At 46.1% G+C, this 22,003-nt stretch overlaps 1 protein-coding gene across 1 annotated transcript; it reads left to right on the top strand.

Moving 5' to 3' along the window:
• The first annotated feature begins 4,630 nt into the window (after nt 1-4,630).
• mn1b (meningioma 1b) lies at nt 4,631-21,456 on the top strand. Its single transcript, XM_062383429.1, has 2 exons — nt 4,631-9,218; nt 19,970-21,456. Exons 1-2 carry the CDS (start codon nt 5,666-5,668, stop codon nt 20,179-20,181), a joined length of 3,765 nt encoding a protein of 1,254 aa, XP_062239413.1. The 5' UTR covers nt 4,631-5,665; the 3' UTR covers nt 20,182-21,456.
• Nucleotides 21,457-22,003: the final 547 nt, after the last annotated feature.

The raw sequence follows: 22,003 nt of genomic DNA, 5'->3' as shown, positions 1-22,003 counted from the left end.
AGAGCATCTATTAGCAATAGCTACTTAAGCTTTTTAAACAACTGTCTTCACTGTATAATGAACTGTCTATTGTAATAAACACTAACAGATTCTGATTGAAGATGGAGGCTGGAGTGATAAGCGAAAGCTGGTGATCGGAAGCTTTAGATCTCGACTGTAAAATGCACATCAGATAAGAATAACAATCCCTCTGCAAATGGTGACTCCGGCGTGGACTGCACCTCCAGTGTCCCGCAGGTCAGAGGAGTCACACAATAACAGCGGAATCTGTGCTAAAGAGCAGGAAGAGCCGCCAGTCTGCTGCCTGAGATATCCGCCTTTTTTTTATTGTTTGTGGAGGAATCGTCACATGTGCCCGCTGCAAGGAAACCGGTCCTATCTGCCCCAGAACAAGCAAATGATGCTATTTCTAAAACAGGAGATGGGCAGACTCGCCCACACACCTCCTGGTAAGTGGCAGCTCTACAGTCGGCATGCATCCATCCATCCATGTGTCTCGCTCGCACAGAAGATGAAGGGACATGTCAGGAGTGAGCCCCTGTCGTTTAAATAGATGAGGCAACAGATGAAGAGAGGAAATAAATCCCAAAGGGAGGCTCAAGACCAGACTCAGCAGGACATCCAGGCATGTTGCCGCAGAAGGACTTGATGTTCAGAGCTGAAAACACTTTGCGAGAGCCAGAACGTCCAGCTTCATTGCTTCAAAACATAAGCACGACTCACAGCGTTCTTAAATGTGTCAAAATGGATTTTACAGTAAAGGCCTAGACGACACAGAAAAGGAAAGAAGAAAAGCTGCTCCAGTGTTTATGGCAGCTCATGGATGCATTTCCTGCCACAAGACAACACACTGGGGTGAGAGGGAGGAAGTGGCACAGCGAAGATTAGACTCACAGTTTGGGCCGGCCCCACCGTGTGTGTGTGTGCATCTGTGACCTTCCCCTGGGGCCACGTTCGCTCAGGTTTTTCTTGGCGAGGAAAGTTATTTCTGGATGTCGTTGGTTAGCAGTGATGTCACAAGTGTTTCCTCATCCTCTCGGTCTCGGGTCGACTTTAGCCCCTGAGATTCTCCTCAGTCCTTCCTGTTGTTCTGAGGTGGAGGAGGTGTGGAGACAACTGTGTGTGGGTGGGTGTGTGTGTGTGTGTGTGTGTGTGTGTGTCGCATCTCCCTCCCCCTTAATACAATGGCGCTTCTCTGGATGACAGATGCTGTTTAACCTGCCCTGACCCACAGAGTTGTGATGGCTCAGCTGAGTGACAGGCTCATAGAGGACACACACACACAGACGCTCTGCCTCACACTGCCCCAACTGCACAGGATGACCCCCACCACCACCTCACCCCATCGAGGGAAGGAACTGTCTCTTTGGGCAACCCCCCCCACCCACCGCCACCCGTACCCCTTGGTAATAAATGTCCATCTGAGGAAAAGCTTAACATGGCGCATTAAGAGCAGAGAAGTACACCCACTTCTGCTATCTTGTCCTATTGAGTAAAATATTGAGACAAATTGAGCAGTAAATCACTGCAGGGGAGTGTGGCATTGTGACAGCGCTTGAACGCCTGTAGACTGTCCATTGTCATGAAGTCGCCAGAGCAGCGGCTGTGAGCTGGATTTATCATCACTGGGGACTCGGGGGGGGGGGGGGGGGGGGGGGTAGGAGAGGGACCACGCCATCGGTTTGTCATACTTAACTTGTCTGTCTCCATTTGAGAAGACTGGAGACGTTGCTTGCAGCATCTCTATCACAGGGGTGTTAACCTTACAGTCAGAACAATATCTTGATGTTTCCTGCTGCTCAGCTGCAGAACACTTGTACGCGGCTGTTAATGGGGTTTCGTGATACAACAGCCCGTTTATCGTTTTAGGAGTGAGCATGAGTTGTGGTATTTCTAAGGGGCTTCACAGAGCGGGGATGGCAGAGGCAGCTAAAACTGTGTGATGTGCTCACACGTGTTAAAGCTCTAATGATGCTCCATCCAGCTGGCTCTCAGATATGGAGGCGGTCCTCCAAGGTGATACTGAGGCAGAGTGTGATCTATTTTTTCTTTTCTTTTTTTCCACAACACAGCCACGCAAGCACAGCAGCCTTCAGAACATCTCCACAAGCTTCTCGTTCGCTCTCAGGAAGACAGCTACTTTACACCATGTCTCCTTAAAAACACAATCACTGTCCCTCCCTGCCTCCTCGCTCGCTCTGAGCTGCTGTCCTCTCCACTTCAAGCAGTGCATATCCACACCCCCAAAATTCCAAATATACACACTTCCCTGCACCTCTCACTGCCTTGTCCTGACCTGTTTTCCCGACTCAAACCCTGACATGCAGCCCTCTTCTTGAGGTGCAGGGCTGGCTGCATTGTTTGGCTTCTGTAAGACAGTGGTGTGGGCTATTTATTGACACACATTATTGCCCATATATACTCCATGCCTTGGCTGAAACATGCACAACACTAAGGAAGTAATTTAGATAATGTTCTGCCATGTAGACTACATGATATTATATGTATAAAAATAAGTCAACAGTAGTTGTTAAAGAGATTGTAAATTGAAATGTGTGTAGTGGATACTTGAACCCTCAGTTCCCTTAAATTCAATATGACAAATGTTGTTGAGTTTGAAAATTATTTATCTGATTCTTTTTTCCTTTTTTAATATAAAAACAATGTCCTGCTTTACTACTATCTGTTGGAGGACAGATAGTAAAGTATGTTAGATGGCATTATTTTATATGCTTAATGAATCAGTGTGCAATATGTGTTTGCATTAGAACCATGTTTATATTTACAAATTGTATTTATGCATGCAGCCTTTTTTGAAACTATGTGCTCAACCGTTTCCTCCACAGTCACTGACGCCGGCCGCTAGGTGGCACTGTGTCTGTTTGGTAAAAGTCCACCTTGTCCCTCACCACCTCCTCCGCCTCCACACCCCCAGCCCCCACAACCAGAGATGCTGTCTGACACCAGACCCCCCCCCCCCCCCCCCCTCTCTCTCTCTCTCTCTCTCTCTCTCTGCCCTGCACTGTCCACAATGTCGGAAAGATATATTATAGAGTTCTGCTTTCACCAAAGATAATATCAATAGTGGTGAATGAAAAGTACATTTAAATCGCAATCGTTTCCTTCATTTCAAATAATTACACCATGCTCAGAGGAGAGCTGGACATGGAGCGCACGCACACACACACACACACACAGACACACACACTAAAGTTCCATACTGCAGGAAAATGAACTCACTCAAAAAAATTGACAACAGATGAAATAAAAATCAAAAGAACCCATTCTGAATTACATGACAGAAAAAAACCTGCCTATGAACAAACGGACATTATAATAATCCATTTTCTATGTTAAGCACTTTGAACAATGTTCAAATACACTTGACGTAGGTTAAAAAACAGAAAAAGGCCAGTAAAAGCTAATACATGAAAATAAAAAAAACTTATCATAATCACACATTAAAAAAAGCATCAAATAAAAACATAGTGATTTGTCCTGTTAAATTTGAATATACACATTTATTAGAGCTTTGCATTATTTAAAAGACAGATTTCGTTATTATGGGACTTTTGTTTCTCAAACTCCACACTTTACACGAAACTGTTTCCACGTGAGCGTTTTTCAATTATTTCCTGTCATACCTTATTGGTTATAGCCCCGCTTCACCACACCAGTTGATTTAGGTCAATACAGTTAATTCATTCATGTAGTAAATTATACCAATTTGGCCTGGCAAAATATTCCATTTTAGTGAGCATATTACTAAGAGAACTCTATTGATTATCGGCACCAGGGCTCAATATCCTCCACATGATTTAGTTCAGATGGTCTTTTAAGGAGGATTTTTTCCCCCTTTTGGGATTTAGACTTTGCATCAGCGATAGGGACGTGATGCACACTCTGATACATCTCATTCATTGCTCCATCCCAACATCCGCTCAGATATGTGGTTTCATTAGTCTGCATTGATTCTGACTGTTCAACCACAGGGTAACAAATGTAGCATCCAGCATGTGAGCGCAGCATTAGTGAGTGTCCCATAGTGTGTACATAGATACATGGAGATACAGACTCACCTGGACCCACCGTGTGTCAGTTAAACACACAATAAACAACCAGCTGCACGTTCAATTACAGCTTTTTGATGGTATAGTTGTTGTGTTGTTTTAAATATGATGCAATGATGATACAGCTCCAACTGGGGCTGATCCCCGATCATGGATTCATGGAAGCAGGAAAAAAGTTTGTTAGGTGAAGAGGTCCGGAGCAGCTCTGACCGGATTGTGCAGAATTCCACTTGAAGCCCTGTTTATTTTGGAAGAGGGTCTTAGAGTTGATAACAAAAACAGGTTCCTGCATAGACTTATAATGAATAAATGTAATATATTTGATGATGTTTTTACTGTTAAACAAAACCATCCGTTAACCTTACGTTTAAAGTGAAATCTGTCTTTACAAAAATCGGATTTACAGACACAATCCACTCTCATTCACTCCGCGGACCACCTTAAAGGCACGTGTCCCGCCCTCGAAGCTCCCTCCGCTCGCTCTGATTGGCTGAGACCTCGCGGATGGAAGTGGCTGCAGAAATGCAAAACTTGTTGCAGGCTCCTCCGGACGCGTCGGTCTCACACAGAGCGGCAGAGCAGAGAGAGAGAGAGAGAGAGAGAGAGAGAGTCTGTGGATCGCTCGCAACGCACCAGACCGCAGTCGGTAAACGGAGAGACGCACACGCCAGGAGCGACACGCACCGGGAGGACTCGAAGGCACCGCGCGTCGCTGCTCAGCGCATGACCGGCAGCGGGTGGAGGATGCTGTCAAGCCGATCCGTGGTTGTGGAGTGCGGGTAGTGCGCACCGCTCCGCTCCGGGTTCAGGTCGCGTAAACGGACGCTCCGGTTCTCCGGTACCTGGAGAGGAGAAGAGCCGTGTCCGTGGACTTTTCCGTCACACTGGACTTTTGGTTTCACGCCTGCTCTGCGGTTGATGAGAGATTTTTTGAAGGAGATCCGTGGCCAGTATTTATCCCAAGAAAGATTTCCCCCCTCAAAAGCGCAGAGGTAGTTTTGCTATCCACGGCTGCGACTGGACTTTTCCCTTGTTTCCACTATGGGACCTTATAAAAAAAGTCGCACTGGGACATTTGACTTTGGACTGGAATAATGAATTAGCTGTCAGAAATGTTCATATTCCCACATCTATCGCTCCAGTTCTCCAGCGCTCTCCTTTTTTTTGTTTGATAGTGCCATGTTCGCTCCGGAGAAATACGCACAGAAAAACTTTGGAATATTACAAGTCACTCGTGCAGCAAGTTAAGTAAAATTGTATTACATTTGTCTTTTTAAGCAAAGAGAAAAAGAGAAGCAGTCAGGTGCACGATTAAACGCGAGGACAGAGACACACTTAACGTGCGTATTTGGACACAGTCTGTCCCGTCTCTCCGACGCGCACTTGGAGAAGTTGGAAAAACAAAAACAATTGATCCACAACAATGAGAACTTATCTGGTGAGTTTCAAATTTTAAAGCGGGCACAGCAGTTTATTCGCCAGTGTTATAAAAACATTTAAATAGTTTCTTATATATGTTTTTTTCGTTTTTCTTTTTGGGGACAGACGGAAAAACTGTCCAACGGGCCGTCATGTGGGATTGATTGCAAGGGAGTATGTTTGGGCTGGAGCAGTTCAGTTCTCAGATTAATAGCAGAAACCCTGGCCAGTCAGAGAGAAACATAAACCAACAGAGACTGAACATGGGATCCCACTATAAAAGCCCAGGTTTTCACGCTGGAGGCCCCCCGGGAGCAGTGGAACCCGGCATGGGCCCTCTGAGCGAGCCGCAAATGCTGGGGCTCAATATGAACATGAACGGAGAGCAGTACGGCGGCTTCCACCCGCGGGGCCACTCGGACATGCATGCAGGCGGCGGACTTCAGCAGCAGCAGCAGCAGCCGCAGCAGCAACAAGGACCCATGCATGGATTTTTTAACAACCAGCAACCTCATCAAGGACATCCTCACGGCCATCAACCTCACCCCCACCAACATCACCCACATTTCAGTGGGAATTTTGGAGGCCCAGAGCCAGGGTCGTCATGCCTGCACGGTGGCAGGTTAATGGGCTTCAACAACAATGGCATGGGACCACAGCAGGGCTTTGGAGAAGGATTTGATCCTCTCGCTGAGGGACAGGCAGGGGATGGCTTTCCCCAGCAGCAGCAGCAGCAGCAGCAGCAGCAGCGGCCTGGTAATATGCCTGACTTTCAACATCACGGGCCTCCCAGCGGCAGCCATGCTGTCCCTGCTCCCTGTCTACCCCTCGATCAGTCCCCTAACAGAGCAGCCTCCTTCCATGGTCTCCCCTCCTCTTCATCCTCCTCCTCTGAGTCTCATGGCCTGGAGTCTCGGCGGATGCCAAACCAGGGAGCTGTGGAGGGATTAGAGTATAACTTCCCTAGTGAGCCCCCATCTGGACATTTTGATGTACCTGTATTTTCCCCATCAGAATCAGAATCTCAGTTACCCCATTTCGGGCCAGGAAGGCCCGTTCCTGGCGGAAATTTCCCAGGGAACCCTGGCATGCCACGGACACCAGGTATGCAGGGCATCTCTAAGGGACATCAGCCACCGCCACAACCCCAGCAGCCTCAGCATGGAGTGTTTTTTGAGCGCTTTGGAAATGGCCGGAAGGTGCCCGTGGGAATGGAGCCGGGGGTCAATACAAGACATCCTCTCATGCAACAGCAACAACAGGCTAGCTTGATAGCGAGACAGAACTCATGCCCCCCTGGCCTCCCCCGACCCCCTCAGGCTGAGCCCGGCCCCACTAACCCTAACATTCTGGATGGAGGGGTCATGATTCCTGGCCAACACAACCAGTTTGAATATCCCATTCACAGACTGGAAAATAGGGGTCTGCACCCCTATGGGGACCCCATGTTTAATATGCAACAGCCAGCTCCCCCTCCCTCCCAACAGCCCCCGAATCAGAGGCTTCAACACTTTGACTCTCCTTATATGAACATGGCGAAGAGGCCCAGATTTGACTTTCCCAATGCACATGGGGGTGAAGGCTGGTGTGGTGGTATGGATAACCACCTCTCTCCCTCTGCATACCCCGGCCTGCCTGGAGAGTTCACCCCACCTGTGAGTGAAGGCTTCCCACCAGGTCCCCTGCAGCATCCTGGGCCTGAGCAGCAGTCTCTGCAGCAGCGCCAGAACGCAGCCATGATGATAAAACAGATGGCCTCTCGCAACCAGCAGCAGAGGATGAGGCAGCCTAGTCTGCAGCAGCTCGGCCACCACGGTGAAGTGCCTCCTGGCCCGATGGCTCACGGAGGCCCAGTGGGGGGCATGCCTCAGCCCAACTTCGACAGAGAGGCTGGTGGCAGGATGCCCAGTATTGATGGACAAAATCCTCATGTCACTCAGGAGAACGCCTGGTTCCAAGGGGCCCACCCACCTGGGGAGATGATGTCACGGCGTATGGGTGGAGCAGGAAATGAATCAGGGCCGCATGACATGGGTCTGCAGCAGAATGGGGCTGGGATGATGTTTAGGCCAGGCATGGGCATGCAGGAGCCCATGAGGATACCAGGAGATGGGCATGTACAGGCTCTCCATTCCCCGGGCATGCACGCACAGTTCAGCGGTAACATGGGTAACCTTTCACAAATGCAGTCTCCAGGAGCAGGATCAGGCCATCCGAATGCACCGTCAGAGAGGCGGCCTGCCGACTTCCCTGCACCTCCAATGGGAGCACAGCCAACGTTTCCCTATGGGGGGGCCAACCGTCAGGGGTCAGCCCACAGCGCTCCCCAGGGGGTGAGCACCTCACCAGGGAGCTACCCTCCTCAGTCTGAGTTCCCCCCAGGCCAGCGGTCGTCTGTTAGTAAGCTTGGAGCTCTGTCCCTTGGGAACTTCAGCAAAACCAGTGCTAAAGACAGTGTTTTTGGACAGAGCTGCCTGGCGGCCCTTTCCACGGCCTGCCAGAACATGATCGCTAGCCTTGGGGCCCCCAATCTTAACGTAACATTCAACAAGAAGAACCAAAATGAGGGCAAGCGAAAACTGAGTCAGACAGAGCAGGACATTAATAGCAGCACATCTAATGGGACTGGCAGTGCTGGTCCTGAATATTTTCAGAGCGGCACTTCCCAGAACAGCCAGATGCCTGGCACCGGGAATAGCAACTCTAAGCCTGCAAGTCAAAGCCAGACGGTGCAGGGGGAAGCCAGTGCCCTCTCCCCAACTTACAACATGGACGCTACCCCGTGCAGTGAGGGGAAGGCAACAACAGGGAGTGGGAGAGGGAGAGGGAGGAGAAAAAGAGACAGTGGACATGTGAGCCCTGGAATTTTTTTTTCCTCTGACAATGGTAACCCTGTTGTAAGTCCAGGCCAGCAGACCCCCTCAGCTGGCGTTGGGGAGAGGGGTGGGGGCACGCCCCACGAAAAACACCTCCAGTCACCCTCATGGGGAAAAGGAGGTGACCTGATGTTGGGGGACCAGGCCGACCTGATGTCTTCTTTGGACAGCGGCATTCAAAGTGTGGCCAAGTCTGACAGTAGCTCACCACGAGTGGACTTTCCTGACGATGTCAGCACCCACTATGGCAACGAGGACGAGGTGTCCTCCAGCTCAGATGCCGGAGGGGCCCCGGTCACCAAGCCCAATCGCAGCCCTATGATGACCGGCTCACCCAAAATGCAGAGGAGTGACCACGGGTTGATAAATGGACAGAAGGCCCTGAGCATGGGCATTAACAATCATACTACCTCGACACCAGACAGCTATGGACTGAATGCTGGTGGGGGATCAGGGGCCAGTGGGCCGAGCCACCCGGGCACTCCTGGGGTGGAGCAGGTACGCACCCCATCCAGCACCTCTGGCCAGGAAGAAATCCATCCCCTGGAGATTCTGCAGGCCCAGATCCAGCTTCAGCGACAGCAATTCAGTATCTCTGAGGACCAGCCTGTAGCCGTTAAAAACGGCAAAAAGAATGGTGACTGTCCCTCGCAGAATGGAGACAATGAGCTGGTGAGCTGCAGCCCGGATGCTGGGAAGGGCTCAATAGGCACTATTGACCTTGACACCCTCATGGCAGAGCAGCACGCCACCTGGTACGTGCCCAGCGACAAGGCCATGATGGATGGGTCAGAGGATGACAAGGCCATGGGACCCTGGGAAAAAAACAAGAGCCAAAACAACAGTAAAGAAGGTAATTGAAGAGTTTTCATTATCTTATAGTTCTATGACTTTTACTTTCTCTCTGTCTCTCACACTCTCACACGTGCAGCTCAGGCTTCATTAACTGATCCATTCAGCCTTTTAAAATGTGTGTGCTATAAATCTTAAAAAAATAAGCTTTTACTAAACCTGAAATGCATGGCCACACCACACAGGTACAAAGAGCTGATAATAGAGGACCTTGTGCATATTGTGCGTTGCAGAGAGAAGCCGTCTCTCTTAACTGGGCTATTTGAATTTAAGGGGGTTTGCCTATAGGATGATAATTAATTTAATGATGATGTGAGGCATTCAAGTCTTAAAAAAGGGGGGAAAAAAGACATTTTATTCATTCTTTTGTTGTTTGTTCTTGTTCTGTTGCGCTGTCAGTGAAGTAAAGTGATGATCACAATGGTTTTTAAATAGTGAGCGAACGCAGTAAAGCCTCAACAGTGTAATTCTTATAGGTTTCCTCGTCGTAGAGACACAGCACAAAGACCTGCTGGAGAAAAGTAAACATTTCCTGCGGTTCTTTATCTCGGTTTTCAGGGTGAACAACTACATTGAGAAGATTAATAGCTTTTTGAGGATATGCGTTTGCGCAGCGGGGTTTCCTTCGGCTTGTTACGTGTTTGTTTTTGTTATTATCATGGGATCGTACCGAGCTGCTGAGAGTGGACTGAGCTTTAGATTGGCAGGATAAAAATTTCACAGAGACATTAATATAGCCTTTAACTTTTACTTTTAAAATCCATTTTGAGAACCCTCTATACTAAATAATAATAGTTATAATAATAATAATAATGATTAAGTATTTGCTTATTGCTACACTTGCTATTATTTATTTTCGTCACTTTTTTCAATTTTTCAATAATTTATTAATACTATTATCAAACTCAGAGTAAACTGGCAGTTTCTTACAGGTCAGGGTTTTCTAACTAAAATTAAAAAAAAAATCTCTTCTGGCTAAAATACAGTTTTTCTATTAGAAACAGATATTATTATTATTACTATAATCTGCACATTTATGGTGTAGATTAATTTGAATGTTTTAATGGTGACTCTAAATCAAAATACAACTCATTTGAGTGTTACGTCGTTCAGCTGCAGATCAGAAACTTGTCTTTATAATAATAATAATTAATAAAAGTAAAACAATAAATTATTATTATGTTTCATTAATATTATTTCAACTACTATATTTGGCTATATTTTGATTCTATTAATATAGTATTTTATGCCTTACTCGTAAGATAAAATCGAATGCATTATTTTATGTTACAAAAGTGAAATAGCCTTGTAGCTTTATGTAGCAGAATATGTCTCCTGGTTTTATTTATTTATACAGTGATTTATATAATGATTTATAGGTTTCTTATTTCCTTCTTGCATTTCTTGTCTTGTCATTTTCTAACGTTGGCTATTTATAAATTATTTTAAACTAAACCCACTGTGATAGTAAAGATGCATATATATTGTATAGAAATATCTATATGTATATCTTTATAGATATCATTTGTGGAAAGCTCCTTGCGCGTCTCGAGCGCCTCTTTGTTCTGATTAGTGCGGGTGCAGAGAGGCGCGGGGGCGCGCACTGCCGAGTCTGGACTCGGGCGCATTGTTTCTCAGAGACAGACACAGAGTCACACTGAGGCTGGAACACGAAGCTGTGTGTAAACGACCGCTTCAGCTCATCTCAGGTTTCATCCTGACTATGAATGAATGGAAAATAAGAATCAGTGAAGATAGTAATTTAAGGCTGAATGATCAAAAGTAGATTCTCCTTCATGCAGCTATTTGTTTTCCTCATGACTTGTCCCCTCTGGTCCTCTCGGCTAATTTAACAGACAAATGACAAGGTCATTGAACATTGTGGCTTTTTTATTTCCGTCATTCCTTCCGTTGTCATTAATTTAAAAAGGTAACTGAGATATGTTTTTCATATAGAATTAAATACTATAAAAGACAGAGCACAGGGGATAGCTGAAGAAGAAAAAAAAGAGTGATGCCAGGGAGTGATATGTAACATCATTACTTCTGATCATGATTAATGAGTCTTCTTTTGAGGAGGAAACCCAACACTGATAAGCAGTCAGCCACACTCACCCTGTTGCTTTCACTGTCTCACTATCTCTGGGGGCTGATAGCACGTTTGACAGTACAAATTCACAATAACAGTAGGTATTTAAAAGCAGAACATTTTCTTTTCTGCTTTCCTTTCACCTCCTCTCCTCCCTCCTTCTCTCTCCCTCGCCATGTCTCCTCTGCTCCCTCTCAGCCCTCCCTACATGGACAGGAGGCTTGCAGCTCTGGAGCGATCGATAGCTAGTTAGCACAAATCACGGCTCCTGACAGTTTCTCATTTGAGTGCTTCAGACAGCAAAGATGAAAAAAGGGTGGAGGTGTATTTGGGAGGGGAGGGGGATTTTGAGATTGAATCTAATGCTTAGGCTACACAGAAGGGAGCAAAATAACATAATAATTTAAGAAAAGTCATAGCCCACAGTGCAGTTCCAGCATCCCACTGGCTTTTCACAGCGCAAAAAAGATCCCCCTTAGTCTAGTGTTCAGTGCTCCTGAACCAAAATCTAATGGGTAATATCAGTGACTCTAGTTTGAAATGTATCAAATTAAAATATAATGTGGTCAAGAAAAAGATGATTTTCACAAGGTTGAAATTAATGGGTGTAATTCTAACAGCAGCGGAATTAATTTCTTCCCACTTACAAGTTGAATTTAACATTTTAATTATCACCACAGGAGGACATCACCTGAAACTATCTGAACCATAAATACGTCCTAAATATAGACGGATTAAATATGTGTTGAGATATATACACACACACAAGCCTTGTTTTTCTCTCACTTGGTTGCGTCATTATTAAACAATGAGGACTCAGAAGTTATTACGTTCAATATTTATGTTCAGCAATTAATACACACAACTACCTTATTTCAGACGCACAATGAATAATGAAAATGTCCTAGTAGAATTTATTATAATTATAAACAGAACTTTCACTATTTACGGTCAAATAAAATGTTGTTGTCAGACATTCAGCTGAGATGATGTGTTTCTGTTGAGAGATAACACACGATGAGTATTTGCAGTTTTTTTTAACAGTTAGTGTTTGTACTTTATGAAGTTCAGTTTATCTGCTGGGGAAGTGAAACAGATGGACCTTGGTGACGCTCAGGAGTTTCCTCAGTTTGAGCTGATGAAGGGGTCAAGGGTCAGTCTTGTCATATGAGGTGAAAGTGTCCCTCGCTCAGTGAAACCAGATGGTTCTGGTTTCGGAGCCACCGGCCTTCGCTACGGTACGAGTAAGACCCAGCGCAGAAATTCAACTCTACATATTTCTCACTAACTGGCTCTGAATGTTTTAATTTGCAGACGAGGAGCCAATCAAACTGAAACATGCGCTTATTTCCCTCAGAGTGCGTCCGCCCGGCTCGTCCTCTCTGCGCTCCCTGTTGTAAAGCGGTGGCCCTCTGCGGCCTCCTCTCTCTCTGTGACAGCACGTTCTTTCACTTTTCCTCATACCTGCCTCCTACCAATCTCACAGGCGGGAGCTTCTCCAGAGCTCCGCGGCATCTTCTGCCCCTGAGAAATTGAGGTGCACACAAGTAACTTTGCCTGTACGTTGTCAGTTAATATTATTTCCCCTTTTTAAGAAAGAAAAAAAATTCTCTTACGCTCTTCCTCTTCCCTTCAGTCGTGTATATCTTAGCCAGAAGTCGACCGTTCCTTTGGAAACTTGTGCACAGTCTTGATAACAGGCAACCAGCAGGCATAGGAAGTGATTCGGTTATTTTTATTTTTACTTTTTCACTCCCTGTGAGTGACTTCTTTTTTATCAAGCACTTCACAGTTGACCCTGTGGAATAGTTTCACTCCTCACTCTCAGTAATCAGGCCTTAAACAGCTCTCATCATGATCAAATCTCCGGCGCTGGGACTTTGACAGGTTTGAAAGGAGGGAACTTGCGTCTTATCGCCGCCACTAGAAAGCGTTTAAATCCACAGAAAGAACCGTATTGATATTCCACCGCGGTGAGCAGTCCTGTGAGACTACCTGGCTTTGACATTTCAGTGTGACAACAATCCCACAAATCACATCAGTAATTTCTATTTCCTTTCACGCACACAAGAAAGTGATTGACACGTGTTTGAATGTGGAAAAAAAACAGCTTGGGGCCGTCTGTGTTCTTTACCTGTCATTACAAGGTGTTTCATATCGACATTTTTAGCACCGCGCATCCACGAGCCTCTCGCATGTCCCTGTGCTGCAGTAATGATAATCATTATGATAATCATAGCAATTAGCCTCTAATATTGTTTCCAAAAGTCATAATTCATCCTCCGGTTACTCCTGTATGTCGACTTGGTTATGGACGGGTTCATCAGGGCTACAGAGGACGGCTTATGTGTGTAAGTGCTGATTTCAGCAACACAGTCCTGTCGTGACAAAGCAGCACCTGAGAATCTCCTGTCCTCCTCAGCACGGTCTTAACATGGACAAAGGAAATGACACTCGTTTTAGTGTTGTCACGTTGTATTTTTTTCCTCCCTGTTGTATGTTTGTGATTGTGTGCATCCGTGCGCCCTGGCGTGCACGTGAGCGCGTGACGCAGGGCAGGTTGGTAGACACTGCAACTTGATAGTGTGGATTTGTCAGCTGTAGACATAAAGTTTGATTTATTTAGACTCGGTGTCAGGCTCTCGGCTTCAGCCGGCAGATCTCAGGTGTCTCGGTCGGTGGAACACGCTCACTTAAATCTAATGTGTTGAAAAATATTTAAGAGCATTTACTCCACTTGTGAATAGTGCAGGACTGAAAAATGCCTATCATGCATTTAAAGTGTCTGGAAGTTTAAGACATGTGTTTGCGAGCATGTTTGCAATCCTGTTTGTTTATGTGTTACTGTGTCTGTGTGCGTGTGGGTGTGCATGTGTGCCCTATGTTTCTGTGATTTTGCAAGACATTGAGCACTGCTGACATTCAAAGAAGCCTTTTAAAGAAGCGTGCTTGTGACTGATGAAGAGAGAGGAAGACGAACAAAGGTGTCAGGCCTTTTGCATTGCTGGATCCTCGACTCTTCAAAATAGCAGCTCATCCGGTGTTTTGTTTTCCCTGGGGAAGGGTGTTGGAATAGAATAAAACTTGTCTCAGCATGTGGTAAATATTCTGCTTGGATGCAGCAGCGAATGCAAAGCTGAATTTAGCTGTGAGATGCACCGGATGCGGATTTACAAACCTTCGATTGTGGACGTATGTGACGTGCCTCCAAATGTCCACTGTCCTGCTGAGCATCTGCCAGAGCGGGCCAAACCGGTCAAAAAAAAGAAGCCATCAGTTGAACACACAGCTCCTGAAAGGTGCTACTGGTTTCATATGTTGCCAGTGATGCAAGTGCACTATTTAAAAAGGTGTGGGTGTGTGGGTGTGTTTTCAGGTTTTCGGAGGTGCAGATGTTGTCACGCTGCCAGCAGCGGTTATGTTATTTGCCATACAGGTAGTCGTCAGGCGCCTTTAATTTGTATGGAGGAACTGACAAATGAGTTATGAGACTGGAGCTGTTTCTCCCGGGAGACAGAAGTAGAGACTGATTGAGTGAAAGAGAAAGTAACAGAGATAGAGAGAAGGTTTTTTTTCTCTCTTCAGAGAACATCTGTAGTTTCCTACATGAGACGAGTGGCTGGGTAATAGCTACCATTTTCATTTATGGAAGAGAAAATGATATATTTCCAAAGTGTTTTTTCCATCACTTTCATGCTCCATGACTATTGTTCATTCTCGTCTCTATGTAGACGATATAAACACATTTATTTATATATAAATGTGCCTATAACTTTTGACAATATGTCCTTTCGTAATAAGTCATCCAACAATATCAGTTTTAACGATATGTATTTAATCACCGCGTGTAAAACGATCTATTTGTGCCTTGTTTGATATTTTGTAGTTTAACTCATCATCATTTTATTCAGAATAAAAGTGTCGCTCCTGATTTGAAAATTGCCACAGTTCTCCTGTGCGGTTGACCTTTTCCAAAACGGTGGAAACACGAGTGTGCAGTGCTGTGCTGAAACCAAATAGAGACAGCGTAGTAGATCAATATGTCACTGACTTGGATGACATGCTGGACAGGGCCTGGACATGGTTGTGAGTTATGAAGGAGGCATTAAATCACTTCCCATGTTCTGATTTGTGTCTGGTTTCCTAAGCACTTCTTGTGGCCAGAGGGGTGTGTGTTTTCACGTGTGTGTGTTTGAGGCAAAGGGAACGGGTGTGTTGCGGGAGAAAAAGGTAACGCACACTGGGGGCGATGCCTGCCTGAGCAAGTTTTTTCTTCTTCCCCTCCCTCTCTGTATGTTGCAGGCCAGAGAACATGGGGGGGAATTTAAACCTGAATAAGCCCCCCCCCCCCCCGCTCTCCACAGATCGACTCCCTGCACTGAGGGAAAGGTCGCAACAAGGCACATGGGTGGGTTTTTTGGGGAGGGGGTTGCAGGGGAGCCTTACATGCCCCCCCGCTCACCCTGGGGCTTGAGACACATGGCTAATACCTCTGTTAGTCCCACATGTACTTTATGAAGTCTTCCCTGAACACACACATGTAGCTGAAGGATGTTATTTGATTTTGTGGGGGTCTTAATTACCTCCTATCATTGTTTTGGCACCGGCCTGCACGTCCTGTCACTGCTGACACTGAGGGGAGACATCATGGGGGGGGGGGGGGGGGGGGGCTCAACGTCTTATGTTTCAGCCAGACAGCAAACATTTTCTCCGGATCTGCATCCCGCTGGTTAAAATCAGTCCTTCTCTTGCTGCGTTTTTTTTGTTTTTTTTTAAATCCGACTTTTTCCTCCGTGAATTGTGACGGGCGTTTTGTGCTGACAAAGACAGAGTCCTCGCACAAGGCCATAGTGGTAGTTGTTATGCTAAAGGAATCTGACCTGATGACACACACTGTCATAGGAGCGCAGGCCTTTGGGTGTTTTTGTCAGCGAGCAGAGCCTTCTGATTGGGCTGGTTTGTGTTCAGAGAGGATGGGGGTCGTGGCCCCGGGAGCATGAGGTCAAAGGTGAAGTGTCGTCATGGAAGTATAGAGCTCAGGATAGAAAGGGCAGAGGCCTGCCGCATGGGATTGTGGGGCCTGGGAAATCAGTGTGACGGCTCCGAGGAACTTGTAGCAGAACAACGCCTCGTAGATTCAAACCTTCTGGCTCGCTCTTTAATAATCTTCCTCCGCCATTAAAGAAACAAATGTATCACTCACACTATCTGTGTCAGCTTCAAACAAAATAATTTTCAACTCTGACAAACTACGTATTTTTTTCTTTTTAGGATTAATTGAGAAAATAATTGCAGGGATTATTAAAATGACAGTAAAGCAGTCTGCAAGTAGCCATTGTTTACCTTCCTGCGCTGCTTCCAGTGTGTTGAGTGTGTGTGTGGTATGACATGTAAACCCATGTCAGGCCGTCAGCTCCCAGACACATTGGTGTCAACCAGACAACCGGAGCTGTGCTGAGCGCCGTGCTCCCTGCCTCCATGGCAGTCGAAGCTCCACTCATCTCTGTAAATCGTCTCTGGCTGTGTCTGTGAGACAGCTCCCAAACCCTGCTGCTGTGTGTGTGCTGGTGTGTGTGTGTGTGTGTGTGTGTGTGTGTGTGTGTGTGTGTGTGCATGTGTATGCAGGTGTTGGTGTGTGAAATCGTCACCCCAGACACTAAATAACAAAGTACAGCACTGGGGGCGAAAGATACAGCGATATATAAGTGCATCACATTAAATTCAGTATTTACTTAACACATCACTGTGGTAATCTTCTCTGGCTGTAATGTGGTTAAGGATATTTAGGTGTATCCGTGCTTCGGTGCGGCTGCTTGTGCTGCGACTGTTCCTTTTTTATTAGGTATTTTCTCTCTCGCTTGTTGATGCTGAGCACTTGTTCCCCTCAGACGAATAGGCTATTATTGAGATATTACCCTGGATATGAATCCTACGTTAGTCAATGAACAGCCATAACAAGACAGATCTTATTGGGAAAAATAAGGGAGAGATTTCCCTGTTTGTAAAATGTCACGGTGATTTGGGATTTAGACTTGTGTGATGCAGAATTTCACACTGCCGTTTCCACTTTTGAACGAATGCGCCGCCATGGATAATGCTTACAATTTAACTGTAGTGTCTCCATTTTTTTTCTCCATAAAAATCCCATTCCCTGAATCCCCCCTTTGGCTACCCTGTAATAGTGGGTGATATTTTAATCCTGTGGTGGTCAAGTGTCGGGCTTATTTTTAGTAGTAGTGGATTTTATAGGCACTGTTAACGAAAAAGTGCAACGTCACACTTTTTTTTTTTTTAACAAAATATGAATTATGTGGACTGCAGGTCTGACACGTGAAGATGTGATAAAAAAAAAAAATTGCACCTGAAAACATAATATATAGTAATTTATAAAATTAGGTTGTAAATATTTTTTCAAATATGAGTTTGAGCTTCAAAGTGAATACTTGGATTATGCAGGTGATACATTTGTGAGTGTGTGCGGCAGAAAAGCGAATCAGCGTGTTGGTAATTAGAACTGTGATGTGTAGATTATTTGTCCGTCTCTGCTCCTTGCATTGAAACTGAGTGAGTCTCGCTGGGGCCGTGTGTGTTTGTTTCTGCGTCCGTGTCCATATGCATGTGGGCGTGCGTGCTCATGTGGAGCAGCAGCTGAGGACTGATGTGGCCGTACAGCGGCGGCAGTGGCTGGCGTGTTGTGTGTTTTTTTGGCTGTGCCTGTTGTCAGTTTGCTGTGTGTCAGCAGCGAGCCAGGGGAACGCTTGGCTGCCTATTCAGGCCGGTGCGGACCCTGCTGTGCCCAGCTAGCATGAGCTGCCGGCGGGTGCTCGGGGGCAAGAGCGCTGGGAAGAGAGAGGGAGTGTGAGTGGGTGGGTTTTGGGAGGCGGGGGCTTGGAGAATGGGGGAGGGGGGGGATCCTGGCAGGGGGTGGGGATCCGCCATGCTGAGGTGTGTGACTGGACCCTCTGGCAAATGTTAGATCTCCTTGCCACCACCGCCGCAACACTGCTCCAAATCCTCATTTCTCCTTCACCCCCCACACCCCTCAGCCCCCACTTACACCACGTCTCCAGTGAGAGTTGGGTGGGGGGGGTGGGGGGGGAACCAACAGTCGGAGAGAGACGAAACAGGGAACAACAGGAGGACTGGCTGCATGACCTTTTACCAAACCCCCCCCCCCCCCTCACTTTTCCATTCCAGTGGTCGCAGCCCAGACAGGCTGGGGGGCAAGCGTGCCTCACTGCCTGCATGTCTGCCTCTGCTTGCTTCTCTTGGTCGTCCTATAGCTGCCCGGCTCGGCCCGGCCTGGTCAGGGCTGCCGGCCCTCTCCTCCCTGGCTGTGTTTTGTTAACACCGTGTCACTGCTGCCTCATGGCTTGTAAAATCTGAGAGGGAGAGAGGGATGGGGGTGTGTGGAAAACGTTAAGCAGAGCAAAAAATAAAAACAGTTTAAGCTGAGCTCAGAAAAGGGGAAAGGGGGTTGTGGATGATGTGGGGGTCTGCGAGGCACCTCTGCTGTCTCGTAGGTGAGCGGCGGAGTGACTGGAGTGTTGTGATCTGCAGCCTCCGCGCCCAGACTGTCGATCACAGCCTCTTCCCTCTCTGACACACGTAGCTCGGCTTGTCAGAGCTGTTTTCTACCTGTCTCCACACTCAGACACCGAGTCGTCCCCGAGCCTTAGAGCTCTGTGTCTCTGTGCCGCACACTGATCTGTTTCAACCATCCACACGGAGCAAGGCAGTGATCTGTTCTGTGTGGTGAGGAGATGGGAGAATAATCGGGCCGATTTTAGTGAGGGATCCGTAACATCTTCACACGTAGCTCCTCTCTGCTCTGGGCTCGCTCGGAGGCACTACCATAAGCACACAGTGCAACACTAGTGTCATACCTAACCCGACCTGCAGTGCTTTCGCTTCCTCCTGCTTTTTCTTTTGTCTACTTCAAATTTGGTCTTAATTTCCATCCTCTTGTCCTCACCCGTGCGGCCGTCTGTTCCTCGGCAGACAAAGCGTGTCGCTGCGCTTTTATGTATAGTTTAGCCAAGCGTTTCCTGTCCTCGTCAATCTTCCCCTTGACTAATTTTTCGTTACATGGCGCAAAGTGATTTTTTTCTGTCCCTATGTGAAGAATGCATCTCGGGCGTCAGCATTACCTCTTTAATATGACGTATAATCAACCTGTATATCGATTTTCTGGAAGCATGGTGCAACCATTTACTATGAGGCTCCACATCTCTGTGACACAGGGTTGATACCGTGGCGTGGCCATTGCGCCAGTAAATTGGGTCAAGCAAGGTGAAAGGCCAGTTTTCTCTGCGCTCTTTGACCCCTGACTGGAGGTCAGGCAGGAGCATTCCTGATTTGCGCGCCTGACCAAGAGCAAATGAATGCGTGCATGTTCGTGTGTGTATGTGAGGCATGAGGAGGAGGAGGAGTGTGAGGAGAGGAAACTTTGCTTACAGCCTCCTTCTCCGGTTGTATTTGTGGGGGGATGGAATAGTGTTGAATAAATTTCACAGTGCAGATTTAGAGTGGGATGTGAAGATGACACGGGAATTAAAAGTCTGTATTTTAAGTGGTTCATCTGTATCACAGGATGACAGTTGCTTAAAGTTTTGTATTTGCAGTTTTTCTCACAACCGTCTCCTCTCTGTGCTTGTTTGCAGAATCGGAGCTGTCCCAGAGTAAGACTGGAGTCGGGGCCCCAGGCGCCGGCGGAGGTGGAGGTGGCGGTGGGAACCACATGCAGTGCCTGTCCGTCCACTGCACAGACGAGCTGGGGGACAGCAAGGGCAGAGGGGGCCCCGTCTCGTCCTGGCGCTCTCTCCACTCTGATATCTCCAATCGATTCGGGACATTTGTGGCGGCCCTGACTTGAACAGGAAGCAGAAGGCCGAGCAGGAAGCAGTACAGAAGATGACAACATAAAAAGAATGACAGATCAAAAGACAATGAGGAAGAGGATGATGATGATTATGCTTATGATGATGATGATGATGATGATGCCTGTTCAGGGAGAGAAAGACATTTAGACTCATAAATGCAAACATGAACATACAAACACACACATTACAAACACACACACAAGAACATACTCACACACGCAAAAATACCATGTTTTTTCTGACACATGCAGTCACACATTAGGAAGCTGGCTCACATACTGCTGGACAATACAGCTTGGGCTCCACTCAACAAGGCCCAATTCTGGAAAACCTCAAATCGATATTTTTTTTTTTGTTTGTTTTTTTGTTTGTTGAAGAAAAATTAAAAGAAATGTCAAAGGGGAAGAAGGAAACCAGAAGAAAAGATTTTGTCCAGTTGTTGCTGGCTGTGATTGTATACCAATGTTGAGTCTTGTGACGCGATCGTGTTCTCATGACTTTTAATTTACATGGTCGTAGCTCTGATGTATAAATCTTCCCAATCAATGTAACTCTACTATTCGACAGAAATCTGGATTCCCCCCCCCCCCCCCACACACACACACACACACTCACACTCACTCACACTCTCTAATGAGGCCCACTGGTTCATTAGAAGTGGTCTGACCCCAGAGAAGGAGACGTAGAGGATGATGGGAAGAGGGATGATTATGCATGAATGTAATCCAACAATTTTTATTTCCCCCTCTTTTTAAAAGAAAATGTTAAACTTTATCATTTAAGATTTATTTTAGTACTCTGTTCTTAATATTGGCCTCGACTCTTCTTCTCTCTCCTCTCTCCTCTCTCCTCTCCTCTCCTCTCCTCTCTTCTCTTCTCTTCTCTTCTTCCTCTCTCCTCTTCTCCATCCTCATGAGCTCAACCACTCGTATACAATCCATCCAATGGGAACTGAAGATGGAGGTCAAGGGATCGTTTTAAAAGGGAATTGAAAAAAAAAAACTTTTGGTATTGCACATGTATAATAAGAGAAAATTTGCTGTGTGTTAGGCAATCTTGTAATCTTTAAATAAAGCTTCTGTTGAATTTGAATTTCTGAAACAATAGATGGAGGACTGTGACGGCAATTTACAAACTGATTTTGTTTTTTTTTGTTTTCTTTTTTTAATAATATGTAAAGTGCAGTCGTCTGTTTTCCTGCATATTGTATATATCTGTATATGTTTTATTGAGTAACTAAATAACAATAAATATGACGTTAAAGGTGACTTTTGTGTTTACTTGGTTATTATTCACGGATAGGGAATCAAACATTGTGTAGTTTTTTATTTTGTGTACAATTCAAAATAAATATTCGCTCCTGTAGAAGCCTGTGTACCCTGAGGATCATCTGTGAATTACAGAGGTGTCTACTGTACTGTATATTCCAAGTGACAGATATGACAGGGATGTTGTGAACTGATGCACACCACCTGACAAGCATGCAGGTACCTGCACCATATTAAAGGAAGCCGCAACTTCAAGAAGGCTGGAAATAGTAGTTTCCTGGTGGATTAGGGAACCAAGATAATTAATTCCATGTTCTCCTGCTCGAAACCGGTGTCGCATTTTATCCACCAATCTTCTCTGACATCTTTGCTCCAATCTGCCGCGTCTATCAAAAATATTATCACATTTTTACTGCAAGATAATGATAACAATATTAGTCAAACTGTGAAGTGTTAAAACAAAATGAAAATCGTTTTGTTTCTTTGGCAATTTTTTTTTTTTTATATGACGAGTCTTCTCTCTTTTCTGTTTTCCTCATCATCTCTG

This window comes from Platichthys flesus, chromosome 3 (genome assembly GCF_949316205.1).
Source record: "Platichthys flesus chromosome 3, fPlaFle2.1, whole genome shotgun sequence".
NCBI lineage: Eukaryota > Metazoa > Chordata > Actinopteri > Pleuronectiformes > Pleuronectidae > Platichthys > Platichthys flesus.
The sequence above is the reverse complement of the archived record's forward strand: the minus strand, read 5'-3'. Positions and strand labels throughout refer to the sequence as shown.